Here is a 13940-nt window from a genome sequence, read left to right as displayed (position 1 = left end):
GAACAGAGCCTCTGATTAAGAACAGGGCTGCCTGCACTGACGCGGCTCAGGGATTACGTCACACGCAGCGTCGAAAAAATCAGGACATTTCCTCACTTTCTAAAAAAAACCCGGGACGCCCGGGACAGGACATGAAATACGGATATGTCCCGGGAAATACGGACGTTTGGTCACCCTAGCTCATGGCGAGGTTGAGATGTAATCCTAGGCACCACCACAATTTATATCAGGAAAAGGCAGGTACAAAACTACAAAGCAACAAAAGAAATACATTAATTTTACTTTTCTGTAGCCTATCTTTACTGTCCAAACATTAGCTTCACTAAAATGTTTTCACTGACATGCAAACACACACAAATATTCAACGAAAAAGATCTCTGTAGATAAAAACAAATACAAACTCTCTGTTACGATATTGCCCATCAGAGACTTTTTCTCCTGTAAGGACAGAGTTGAGCCACTGGAAGTCCCTCAAACCTTCAGGAATCAGGACATACTTTATACCCTGTCAGAAAGAAGAGCAAGACAAACTTGTTTTACAGTTTATGGGAAGTACACGCAATAGTGCACATATTTGTGCTTTTATACCTCATCATGCGGAGCTGCCTTGTATCCAAACTTGCCATAAAAAATAGGGGCTGATGTTATTGAGTGGGCCGTGTGAACATACACTGATGTTCTGCTCCCGACATCTTCCTCAAAACCATTGGTCACTGCAGCATTCATCCTGTCACACAAATTAAATAAAGACTTTCAGCTGTTGACCTGCAGTTAAGTTGCTTACTACAGCAGTTTTAAAATATTGTTAGATGGTCACAACCTGAAATATCTGGAAAAACTGACAAATACTAGGATTTGACTGATAAAATGAGAACCTGAAGAAGTGGTTAAAGAAAGAAAATCATCAGACTTTCATTTTCCAGAAAAATCTTTTTCCAATAACACTTTGTTTATAATATGTCATTTTGAGAAATAATAAAACAAAAGATGCTAAATAAACAGGTTTAAAATGTTTTATTGTGAAATCTAAAACTAACAAAAGCTTCTTTCGTTTTTAGATCAAATTAAACATTACCTATTTTAATGCAGCGATGGTTATTTTTAAAATAGAAACAACTTAAAAATTTTGAAACATTGGTTAAGTAGTTAAGTTTAGCCTATTTTGCAAGCAACCTTAATAAACCTCCTCTTACCTTTTTAGTGATTCCAAAGAACAAAATAAAGCATAAAAAACGGCAGCGAGCCAAAAGACTTTCAAACTTTCCAAGGCGACCTTTGAACTAATTTACAAGATGAATAAAGTTACAATCAAAGGTGGTCCGGTCACTAATAAAGGAAGGCCTTTTTATCATGACACGTTCTCATGGTTAAAAACACCACATATGCCAACATGTGCTGAAAATAAGGATCACTTGTTCCCTTTTTTTCCAATGGGAAATAATAACCATAAGAGAAGCACAGAAGGTTAATGGTTACAGATTTCACAAGCCATATAGTTAAACTTTAATAATGCTAATATTTACATTTGTTGTTTTTTTTATTGCATAGCTTTACTAAATCAGATTAAAGTACGCCTTTTCTATTAGGTGCTTTGTAATAAAGTACTTATACCACCCTTGAGCCTGAATTACATAAATGGAATATGAAGTTCTAAAGGTACTCAGAGCTATGACTGTGCTCATACTGCTATAAGGACACCACCTGTTAATGAATCAGCATATAAAAACTGAACATACTTTTATTTAATGAGTGTCCTCTCACAGTATTTGTGATGTGCAAAGGTGTGACAGAACAGACTTCAAGCCGACTCTTTCCGCAACGACACGGTGTCTCTCCCCTCCCCGTTCAGGACCTAGAAGCTACACCAACCCACATCTCCAGACCTCCTGTGTTACATTAACGCACAGCCTACCCTCTATATAGTATAAAGCTATATTTTATATATTCTATATAGTATATTGTATGTTTTATATTGTATATAGCTATAGATTCTGAATTCTAGATATATACCTAATTTGTCTGCACCATCAACACCAAGTCAAATTCTTCCTAAGTGCAAACGTATTTCAATCTGAAAAACTCACACAGAGAGAAAAGATAATTAGAAGAATTTATTGATAAGAAAGTATAGTCTTTGGCGCTCAGACCTGGGCAGGAACATTCATGCTGAATTATGCTTTAACATGCATGAGTAGATGAATGAGAATAGGGATGTTCCCCCCGGCCTGAAACTGGTGATGGTTTGATCCGAGCTGGTTGACAAGGTGATCTGCTGGGCAGAATTGTGGGACTAGAAGACTGAGGGAGCTGACGCCGGGGCTTCACTCAGACTCGGGATATAGAGGTCCTGCTCGGTGATGCAGGTACCGTGAACTGTCCATGATGAGTAAGCATGAAGCGACAGTGGAGAGGAAAAACTCCCCTTTGGGAAGAAACCTCTGGCAGAACCGGGCTCAACATGGTGGTCTTCTGCCGGACCAATGCGATGAGACGAGGGATGGTGACAACTGGGATTAATACTCTCTGATGAGGTTGAGGTGAAGTCGTGTCATGAAGGACGATTCAGCTGCGATGGCGGAGAAGGGGATGGAGGTGGGTAAATTGTCGTCTTAATCGAAATCCGACATTGCGATTGCAGGATAGCGGCTGGGATGAGATTTGAAAGGAGTTTATAAAGTGGAAGCAGGACGCTGATTGGGCTTCGTGGTGGAGTAGTTCGAAGCTGATTGGCTCGCTTCGGAGACGGATCAGCTCCTGATTGATGGAGGTAAGCCAGAGTTTCTTCAATTGAACTTCCGCTAGAGCTTCATTTGGCAATAAATCTAATTATGAAATTTCTGAATTTTCTTTTTTTTTTTTTTTACATCTCTAATCTTTTTAAATGTTAGTTATGTTTTAAATAGTGTCTGCGTAAAATGTACCTAATATGAGGGGTATAGTTACATGAAATATAATAATTTACAGAATTTTACATTTAACCAGTTAAATTTCCTTTAGAGAAATAGTACTTTTAGGAGTAGCTTTGCTTTACAATAATTCTACTTTTACTCAAATGATATCAGTGTGTGAGCAACACAACGCTTACATAAGTAAAATTTATATTTACTCTGTCCACCACAAGTAACCAGGTATTCAAGATCAGGTAAAAATACCATAGGCGATAAATATTGTTGATGGAAGTTCTTTATCCTTTCCTGATATAATCTTTAACCTACAGACAGGATTTCTTTTAGAGTTATAATGAAAATTATCATTTAGAAAACTTTTTATTCTTCTCTGGATTAGTGATTTTGTATGGAAGCCGAGAGCGGTCGTAATTCTTTGTCTTCTAGAGATAATGACATAACTCTCTCATTATAATTAAGAAAACTCCACTAGCCGCCACTGATTTGAGTGATTATTTTACCAAGTCCCTTTTACTCTTGATTCATTTCTTGCATGATTAGTTTCTACTTTTACTTGAGTAAAAAAATGTTAAGGTAGTGCTACTATTACCTGTGTATTTTTTGGGGTACTTTTTTTGGTGTAAATTACAAAAAAAAAAAACACAGAGAGACATTTTCTATTTTTTGTCTTTTACTTTATTACCACAAAATGCTGATGTCAGTGAAGAAGTTGTTGGTCAACTGTAACGAATATCCCTGAGGTGTCTTTACAAAGTCTCTCTGTGATTGCCTGACAGCACTGATTGTTGCCATGGTTATTTGGACTTGCAGTGGCTCCCTCCGCGGTATCTTTACTCATTAAATGTTTATAGGTTGAGCCGGTCAAAATACGTGTACTGTGTCATTTTGTCAATCTGTGTACCTGAGTTTCGATAATCTGAATTCTGTTGTGTGCCCTTTCTGAATTTCGCCCTACCAAACATTTTAGCATGTAATTGTGCAGCCCTTTCTACCTTGGGCCCCAGGTTTTCGTTTTTTTGATGTTTGTTTAGTATTACCTTGTTGTTAACTTATGTTTAACTAGGTTTTGCCAAATTCATTTGTTCGTTTTTTAGTTTATTTTCATGTTCTGTTCTTTCTATTACTGGATTTTTTATTTTTATTTTTTAGATTTCTGGTTATCTCTTCATCTTTATTTATCACTTCTTTTTGTTACAGCTCTGCAAATTTTCCATATATTTAATTACTGTTCTGGTTTGATAGTAATTTCCACACCTTTGCCGCTGTGTTTAAGCTCCCAGGTTTTCATTTCTCTTTGTTTAATTCCTCTGTATGCTTTCCTATTTGCTCTTTTGTTGTGTATTTTGTCATATTTGTTCATTACTTTGTGTTTAGCTTCTGATGTTTATCTTATGTTCATGATAAACTTGAAGCTCCTTTGTGTTTGAGTTACGCTTCCCTCTGTGTTGACTGTGTAATGAGTCTCTTTCCCATAGCCTTGATGCTAGCACTCTCCAAAAGCTGTGCTCTAGTCAAATGATTAGTTTTCATGTCACTGATAAAATCTTCTCTGCATAGAAACTCCCTTGTGTTATTTGTTCTTTGATACAGTACATGCTTGTGCTACGGTCCTCTGCCTTCCATGTCCTGCTCTCCTGATATAAAAACCTGTATGCTCTGCCAATTTGCATTTGGGCCCTCGTTCAAACAACACAACTTAACATCCACAATTCCACCCCTGACCTGTCTGTTGTGTTTAGACTGTGATAATTGGATGAGTTAAGAAGCCATTTTTTTTTTTTACACAGGATTAGATTTATGCAGAGTAAAGGTTGTTGCAAGTGACTCAATGCTACATGTAAAATTTTGTTATAAACTTCATAGCTATCAATTGTCAACTTTGTTGTGGTTATCACATCTAAGACACAATAAAGATTGTGGTTGTAAAGTGATAACCTGGGGAACTTTAGCGGGTATAAACAATTTGGTATCTTTTGTTGGTAGGCACTAAATTTCAACAACCTGTTTCATCAACTCATTTTGACAAACTTGTGATTTGTGGGTTTTCCAACTGCCACAAAGCTGCTCAACTATGTCAACCGACAGGTTTAGGCGCTGTTATTTTCCTACCTTAAATTAGGATGTATATCTACGAAACTGTAATTAAGACTTCTTCAACCGTGAACACACCTCTCATTGTCAAAAGAATTTTAGAGAATAGTTAAAGTTGATATTGCATCAACAAGTTGGACCTTACAATTTAACAACAGGATGCCATCAAAGTTTGTGCAAATGTAAAACACAGCAATATTGTTTATTTGTCCTTAATATGCTGACAAAAAATATATTATCAGTAAAATCTTAACTGCCTGGATGCCTTTCTTGACATAACCTGACACTGTGACCAACCTCATGCAAGAATGTGACTGTTCACGTTAAAAATCCCAACTGCGCAACCGACTAAAACAGCCTATTTAATCTGATTTTTTCTTACCGAAAGACGTAGTCATGAGCATCAATCTCCGCGCCCATTTTTGAGCCGTTCATGATGCCTGCAGTTCCCACCACAGCACAGTGCACACAGCCATCCCCACCTGGTTTTGGGAGAAGCAGTGGTTCTTTTGGCTTTGGGATGAGTTTCACTACAGGCATTACATCTGAAAAAAAAAATTTTTTAAATCTGTCAGATGATAAAATAAGGGAAGGAGATGAGCATTTGTTTGGGGGATTACCAAAATCTAGCTGTGAGATAAAGACTGATCCAAAAAACACACCAGAAGTGATTTTTAAATTAATAAGAAGCTATAATTAAGATGTTTAAACCTCTCCCAAATACCCTGAACCTGACTTAAAATGTTAAAATGTGTGTAAAAAGGCAGCAAACCAGTTTAAATAATCTAGTAATCTTGGGTAAATAGTGAGGTATGAGGGACTGTGGAAAAAACAGCATGATGCAACATGGGAAGGGAGGCTTAAAAAAATAAGTATTAGAGGGGAGGACTTTCGTTTCTCTTTGCCCCAATAGTGCTGCTTAAAAAAGGATATATATTTTTAAAATTGTAGATTTTTTTTTCAGTTCCTACATTAAGAGTGAGTAAACACTCTAAAAAAAAATTAACAAGTTTAAAGACAACGAGGGACACAGGTTTCTTAAATTAAGAAAGCATGAGTTACTCAGTTTAGGAAAATACCTACCGTCATACTTCATTTCCATAAAACCAAAAGGATTGTTAAAATGTGAGAGTCGGTTCCACTCTCTAATGTTAAAGTTGTTTTTGTGCATATACATGCGTATGTTGGGAAGGAAGGCTTTCTGGAATTCCTGATCCTTGGAGTTACGCAGAGACTGCGGACATGTCTGCACGGAAGATTAAATGAATTACAATAACCCAAGCATAGGTGATTCATAGAGGCAGGGCAAGTTTATTTATACAGTGCATTCCTGAAGGGGAAAAACATGAAATGATCAAAGCAATATGCAAGTTCCAGTCAAATTGCGATTAAGGTATTTCCAGGACATCTGTTATTTTGAAGTAAGAAAGCTATTTTCCCCCACTGCTACACTGAAAAGTCTATTTTATAGTTTTTAATAAGATAAGATAATATAAATAGGGCTAGGGAAGGCAAAGGGGCAAAAAAAAAAGGTATAATCTTTATTTCCAGGGGAATTCTACGTATTAATTAACAAATGACAGTACTTTAAACAATTTAAATATTAATTATAATGAAACAAAAGATTTGGAAATGTATACTTTGCTTTAAATTGTTGTTAAAAATACAAGCAAAAAAATTATCCATATTTATGATCAGAAGATAATCAGATCCAAATTATTTAAATCCTGGTAGATAATGATTTAAAGTAATTATATAATAGATTTCATGTTTTTACGTTTTTCAGTGGATTCCGAGCTCCATTCACACATTTGTGATGAATGTGAGGCAGGAGTTAATGTTAAGGGGATGGTAATGGGGTTTATCAAAATGAGAACTCATCAAAGAAAAGATAGAAACATGCAAAGTTTGTTCGGCACCCTTCAGTAAGGTTCGATTGTTGTAAAGGTTTTTCAGTTGATTTATGTGAAAGGTGTAACTAAATTAATAATTTTCACAATTCCATTGATCAAAATGTAAGTAAAAAAAAGATTAAAAAATTTTAATGTGGAATTTATGGTGACAATATTAATAAAACATTTTTTTTTTACCATACTTAGAATCCTTTTACATTCTTATCTTCTAAAAACCATCTTTTTAATTTCCAATTCAGAAGCAAACTTCTTAGTTTAATGATATAAAAATCCACCAGTGGTCTAAAGCATTATATATATAAATTATATTTGTGCATGTAGTTGGGAAATAGTACAACATCTTTTTAGGCAGCTAATTTCTTTCAATTAGTTCCCATCAAAACATTGTTTTACGGTAAGACTTTGTTTTTTCTCTAGTATACTATAAAAAAAAAACTTAGTTGGATAGATTCTGAATCAAATAATTTTCTAAGGCAGGTCTGAATTTATAAAAGCTTTTTTTCTATATCCACAAAAGTAAAGGCAGCTTTTTAGTGCTTTTTTAAAAGGCAGGACTATGTTAACGCTTGACGAACACAAAGGCTCCAGACCTGTAAAACTTGTTATTGATTATTGGACACTAAAACCTTTCCTCTATGAATTTGAAATGTTAACAACAAAGACAAACCAAGGAGGATTGTTAGTTTCATGAAATATAAAATTTCTGATATCCGATAATGACTAATGCACATAGTGAACTTTAGTTCATCTAAATACACTGATTCACAGTGATATCCGGATTGAGGATCTAGCTCGGATAACAGCTCAGCACACAAGGTAGGCAAATATTTATTCAATCCACCCGAAAGACAATCCCGGTAAAAAAATAGCCTTTTCTTTCATCTAAACCCAAAAGGAACTGCCAACATCTGCAAACTAAACAGATATATAGATATATATATATGTTTTTGTCTTTTTATCATGTCTCAGTAGGCTTACCATCGGTCTTGGGGGAGCATCCAAGTTGTAAATATCTTCAAAGCTCCACTGAGGAAGCTTCTTGAATCTTTTTTTCAATAAAATGGGTATTGGAGTCTCAGAAGGAGCTGAAGTCACTGAAACGTTCCTTTGAGATGTGTCTGCTGTTGGACTTAACTCTTCCTTGTTTTGCAATAAATCGCCAATTTTCAACAAGTTGTATTCTCCACTGGCTCTGTTTCTTTCTGAGATGGCCGTCCAGGTAGAGTCGAAGCTTAAGGACATTTAAACCGAAATTATTTACAAAGATCCATCATGTAAGTTGGAAACAAAAGATTATGTCCAACAGTATTAATTTATAAGTAAATACATATACAATTCACATCAATAAAAAGGTACTTACTCTTTTTTTATGGTCAGATTTTCCAGTGCAAGCAGAAAAAAAATAATGGTGGCTGTTAACACCAGCACCAAAGAAATAAATTTAGTTGATCGACCAATCATGGCTAAAAAGTGGAGGTTTTGCTGCTCAGCTAAACAGCAATTTAGAATCAGCTCTCTAAGGGTGCTGTTTAAAGGAAGTCTTTTTTAAAAGTGACATTTCAGGGAGCAGGAAAGAAATATACTTATGTCATAGCATCAGGTTAGTCAAACCAGAAGGGTGAGAAAAGTCAGGAGTCAATGCTAGTTCATTCCACTTAACCACCCTATTGACCACCCCATTGAAATACAAGATACAGGGCATGGCCAAAGAAGGGTGTTGTGACCAAAGGCCACTAAGAGACAAACATTGTAAAAACTTTGCCTGCAAGCATATCGTTTTAATATACCATAAAGAGAAACATTTGAAAGGAAGAAACAATGACCTTCTGATATCAGTTCTGCAATGCCATCTAGTGTGGACTTGTTTTTATGACAGCGTGGAAACTTTAATCCAGGGATGTCAAACTGGTTCCAGAAAGGGCCGTGTGGCTGCAGGTTTTCTTTCCAACCAAGCAATAGCACGCATGACTGCATTCATCACATCAAGTGAGTCCAGTCTTAACATGATGACTTGATGAGATGAATGGAATCTGGTGTGCCATAGCTTGGTTGGAAAGAAAACCTGCAGCCACATGGCCCTTTCTGGAACCAGTTTGACACCTGTGCTTTAATCTGTTTTCATGTCATGGGGACCCATGTTCTTATGGGGACCAGATCCTGGTCCCCATATTGTAAAGCTATTTTCTTTAAGCCAGGGTTAGGTTTAGGACTGAGGTGTAAATTCAGTTCAGGTAAATGTTAGGGTTAGGTATATCTTGGTAATAGTTAGGATAAGGGTCTGGGCTAGGCCATATAAAATGAATTAAAGTCAATGAAATCTCCCCATATGTCATGAAACAAGAATATGTTTGTGTTTGCTATGAAAAAATATACAAGTTCTGTTTGGATAGTTGGTATAGCTAAATGCAGACTTATACAAAAAGATGGATTTACAGCTTACATACAGGATAAGTCCTGCAATTCATCAGCAGTCTTTCTAACTTTGCTTTTTTAGTCATCTAATTCCAATCCTAAAACAAAACAGCTTAAAAAAGTAAAAAAAGTATTCATTCTTTCAGAAAAGATGTTATCACATCCCTTACACTTTTATTCTTGCATTTCCAGTTTTCAGTAAAAGAAAAATATTTACTCATAGTCATAAGGCATTAGATTACATACTATCTCAGCTGATTGTTGCTCCCTCTGGAGGATGGGTGTGGATTTATTTCACTCTTTTTACTTTTTTTACTCCAAAAAACATGGAAATTTACTCAGCTTTATTGACAGCTATTTAATGGGTAATATACAGACAAGCATTACTCTGTAAGACCAGGTAATTGTCTCTTATATCACCCTTGGCACCAAAAGCAACCCACATGCTTTTTAAATAACAGCAATATGTTTTTTATGTTGAGGTGGAGGAAATTTTATAATAGGATATTGAGGTGTGTTGGTGAAATGGCCATCTGGTGTGGCGTTTTTTTTTTTTTTTTTCTAATTCCCAACCTTTGGACTTTGGTTGCCTGAGGCATATTCCTCTGTCTTCTGCTTGTTTTCTAACTGTGGAAGATTATTTACCCATCCATGGAGCTATTATTTGTATCTTTAGAGAATCGCTGGTGCCTGTTTCCAGCTGCCTTGGTAAGAATTAGACAGGCTAATACTCCATCAGGGCCACAGAAATCAATAGTAAATTTCTAAAATTTAGTAAAGTGAAAGACCGAACTTTGAATAGGTTCATTTATATCTCAATCTGCAAGAGATTTAACCCGTAAGCTCTACCTTACCAGTAGCAGAGAGCTTGTTGGAAGTGGTGGAAGTTTTACAGTGGTTGTACAGACTGAGACTGCTACTTTATCAATCTCTTTCCTAGTTTTTTCCAGGCTAGCAGGGGGTATTTCCATTCTGTTTGAATGGATTCTATGTCAAAGCCAGCTTGCAGGGATTTGCATAGGTTTAGAACGAATGTGGAGTTTAGCTCAAACTGCTTAAATGGTGACAACAGCCCATCCTGGGTTAGCCTCAAAGTTGTGCTGTGTGACTGCTGATGGGCTGTGTTTGTAGCCATGTGACATGTCTGTCACAGTCTTGGTTCTGTTATGTTTTTTTTTGAGTATTCAGTTTAACTTTGCTCCATGTTTTCTAGTTTTATTGGTTTAATTCTTATTTTGTTGTGTTTTCTGATTATATCTCAGGTTTTTATTTGTTGCATGCTTGTGTTGGTCTCCTTTTTCCATAGCCCCTTAAACTGCTCTCTTCACACCTGCTCCCAATCTGCTCGTTAGTCCTCTCTTTGTTCAGTTAGCCATAAATACTCTCCTTGTACAGTTCGTCGGTGCTGGTCCTCGTCTAACTCCGTCTTACCTCGTTGTGACTGTTTTCCCCTGAAATCTCCATGGTTATAGTTCGTTTTTCTTGTTGGGTTTTTAGATCCCTGCCTCTGTTTTTTATAAACCACTCATTAAATCTACAAGAAACTTACCTCTGCCTCCCTGCCTCTGCATTTGGGTCCTCAAACCACAACCAAACCCTGACAATGTCAACTGCACATAACAAGATAGAAAAGTACAAAAAAAACAACAAAAAACAGAACAGAACAGAACTCCCATAAAGTGTTGCTGCATTTTTTTTTACTTTCTACTACATCTAGATAATTTGCTTGTTTTCTTTTTTTTCAATAATTGGTACCAAAGAGAATTTAGTTGAATCTGAATCATGCACTGTTTTTTTTTTTTTTTTTTTTTTATGAGGATTTGGATGTAAATTATACCTACGACTCCTCTCTACAGAATATTTGACTCAGATAAAAAAAAAAAAACACATAAAGACAGAGTAGATTTTATACATTATATTAAAAGTGCTTTTTTTTGCTGCTGAATTAACACCAAAAAAAGCAAACAGATTTGACAATTTGACTATTTTTGCAAATCATGAATTAAATAATGACTTCAGAATAATACATAGATAAACATAGAAAATAATCTTCATTTCAGCAGCTTTAGCTTTAGAAATATTTGTGCCACTTGTAAAGATTTTAAGTCTCTGTTAGCTGCAAAATAAGCCTAAAGTAAGGACAGTTGTAACAACAATAATGCCCATAATATTTTGTCTAGATGATAAAACAGTTCTCCTATATTCGTCATGTTCAACCTGCCAGCTTTGATTAATCACAGATCCTTTTGCTTTTCCATTATGTCCAAAAAATTAAAAACAATCCTCTGGACTTTGTTTCCGAGTTTGATTTTTTTGGAATGACTATGACTTGGATGACTGAGAACCTCCACCACCATTTTCCATTACTTGTTATCCAGTTCTTTGATACAGCTTCATTATTTTCTTATCATGAAAGCTCTTCCACAGATTCTTCTCTAAAATGAGGTCGTGGTTAATATAGAAAATTACTTCGCTCCTCAGATGCTTTTCAACGTAGTAGCTCGAGTATTTGTTGTAGTCGTCAGTCATGAATCCATAGGCACTCACCTGTAAAAAAGAGTGAAAAAGTAGAGTTTTAACATTTTAGGTTAAAAAAAACCATGTGCATAAAGGATTCTGCTTTATTTAGCCTGTTTTAGACCTTTAAAAGCTTCTTTATATTATTGATCAAAATAAAGGCACCTTAAACCTGAGATTTCTTTTAGCGGTCCAGTTTGACAAGTAGAAAAGGCATTCTTTAGAAAAAAAAAGAAGGCTGAATCCATTTTTTGTTGTTTACTAAAAGCTGCAGAAAATACTACAATACAGGAGGTAATTGTAAAAAAAAATTAAACTTTTGGAAGTATGAGTGTAGATGATTGACCTAAAGATCAAAATCCATCATAAACAGACTTTTTAATTTTGAAATCTAGATATAGATGTAAGTGCAATAGTCATATTCAAAACAATTGTAAAAAAAAATCCAGTTAATTTATTTCATCACCTCAAACTGCTAGATTAATAATATGAAGATTGATGTGCTTCGGTCTATATATGTGTTATATATTAAGGTTTAGCTTATGGCTATTTAAAACAAAACATTTCATATTGGAATATTACATCAGACTGATAGAAACAATTTTTAAAAACATAAATATGGACTTATTAAAGTAGGTCTACTGCATGCTTAAAGTTTTTTTTTTTGTTTGTTTGTTTTTCTGCATAAACCACAAAGTCCATTCAGGACTTAATAAGGCACAACTCGAAGGCTGATGCCCAATTTTTTCAGGAATACTTTTCAAAATAAAAACATCTGAAACACGAGGAGTGGATTTCTTTTTCAGATCTATTAGCCTGTCTTTTTAGATGTGTCTCAATCCTTTTCTGCATCTCTAACCTGAAAGATTTGCTTGTTCCTCTTTGCAGAATATTTCAACCTAGACAGATGGAGAGAAACTGTGAACTCTGTGATTCTTTTACACAGACTTTGACTATACCATTCCAACACATGAGCCTGCTTAAATTCAAACCATTCAATTTTAACTTTGGTAGTAAACATTTTAATGGCTAAAAACCAACATCAAGACAAACATTTGTCCCATTCTAAAAATTTTTTAAGTTGTAATAGTCTTTTCTTTAGAGGCTTGTACTCCATACATTTCCGAATCATTTTTTAGCAGCTCTGTTTTCCTTACAGCAAGGTTCTGCTAAACCTTTCTTTAGGCGTATGTGATTTGTTCTTTTCCAAACACTTGTTGGTCAAAAGTAATTTTTGTATTGGATTAAAGTCTTAAGGATAACAAGAGGACCAAATCTGTTTGTGGTTGAAAGGCACTGCCTCGTTTACTATCCTTCATATTTATGACGCTGAGCTAAGATAAACAGGAAACTGTTATCAGTAATGTAATATAATAGACTGGTGAAGCTGCACTTACTGTGTCGCAAGTGTGCAGAGCCAGAAAGAGAGTGAATGCCCCGTTGGTTGGTCGTACAAGCGCCCAGTGTTCTCCGTTGAGATTACTTGAGTTTAAAAACCTTTAGGCCGCAAAAAAGCAGAGGATGGGTAGTAACAGTTATAGTTACATTTACTCATGCAATATTTAAAAAAAAAACAACCTTTGGGAGTAGCTTTACAGCTTTGTACTTTCCAATCTTACTTGACTAAAATTTCGGCCTACTTCATCCATTGTGAGTAACTTCACTTAATGAAAACACAGGTTATTAAAGGCTTTTTTCCATCTGCTGAGTCTGCTGTGTTATTTGGGTCAAATGTTACACAGTGTTGCTTTAGAGGTTTTAATTAAAATTTATTCAGGGTGTTTTTTCTGTTTTTAGACAATAAGGTTTTGTATCTTATTTTCAATACAATGTGAGGAACTGGATAGGCCTGGGATCAAAGACTGACCTGTTTCGAACATATCGCAAAAAATCCTGGTGTAGAACATAGAAGTGGCTCTCATTGAACTGTCCCGAATAATAACCTCTGGGTCTGGATGGAGAAAGCAAGACATGTGTTGTTTTGGTAGAGAGATACATACTCTTAGCAAGTAAACAAAAATACACATATCTTCCATGTAATGTAATTCACTGCATCTTTTTTTAAATATCAGACATACTCGAAGATTTAAGCTTATTGTCG

At 35.4% G+C, this 13940-nt stretch overlaps 2 protein-coding genes across 2 annotated transcripts in view; both read right to left on the bottom strand.

Moving 5' to 3' along the window:
* LOC107089188 (alpha-N-acetylgalactosaminide alpha-2,6-sialyltransferase 1-like) overlaps positions 1-8610 on the bottom strand; it is a 12691-nt gene extending 4081 nt beyond the window's left edge. Inside the window, exons 1-6 of the mRNA XM_015381839.1 lie at positions 8271-8610; positions 7889-8141; positions 6081-6243; positions 5380-5542; positions 589-727; positions 402-505 (exon numbers count right to left, since the gene is read on the bottom strand). Of these exons, the coding sequence (XP_015237325.1) occupies positions 402-505; positions 589-727; positions 5380-5542; positions 6081-6243; positions 7889-8141; positions 8271-8371 (923 nt within the window). The 5' untranslated portion in view covers positions 8372-8610. The remainder of the gene's footprint in view (positions 1-401; positions 506-588; positions 728-5379; positions 5543-6080; positions 6244-7888; positions 8142-8270) is intronic.
* A 2775-nt stretch (positions 8611-11385) lies between these two features.
* LOC107088933 (alpha-N-acetylgalactosaminide alpha-2,6-sialyltransferase 1-like) overlaps positions 11386-13940 on the bottom strand; it is a 14741-nt gene continuing 12186 nt past the window's right edge. Inside the window, exons 6-8 of the mRNA XM_015381404.1 lie at positions 13707-13790; positions 13237-13336; positions 11386-11869 (exon numbers count right to left, since the gene is read on the bottom strand). Of these exons, the coding sequence (XP_015236890.1) occupies positions 11693-11869; positions 13237-13336; positions 13707-13790 (361 nt within the window). The 3' untranslated portion in view covers positions 11386-11692. The remainder of the gene's footprint in view (positions 11870-13236; positions 13337-13706; positions 13791-13940) is intronic.

The sequence above is a fragment of the Cyprinodon variegatus genome, unplaced genomic scaffold (genome assembly GCF_000732505.1).
Source record: "Cyprinodon variegatus isolate N-32 unplaced genomic scaffold, C_variegatus-1.0 Scaffold12, whole genome shotgun sequence".
Classification (NCBI taxonomy): domain Eukaryota; kingdom Metazoa; phylum Chordata; class Actinopteri; order Cyprinodontiformes; family Cyprinodontidae; genus Cyprinodon; species Cyprinodon variegatus.
This window is presented reverse-complemented; position numbering and strand designations above follow the sequence as displayed.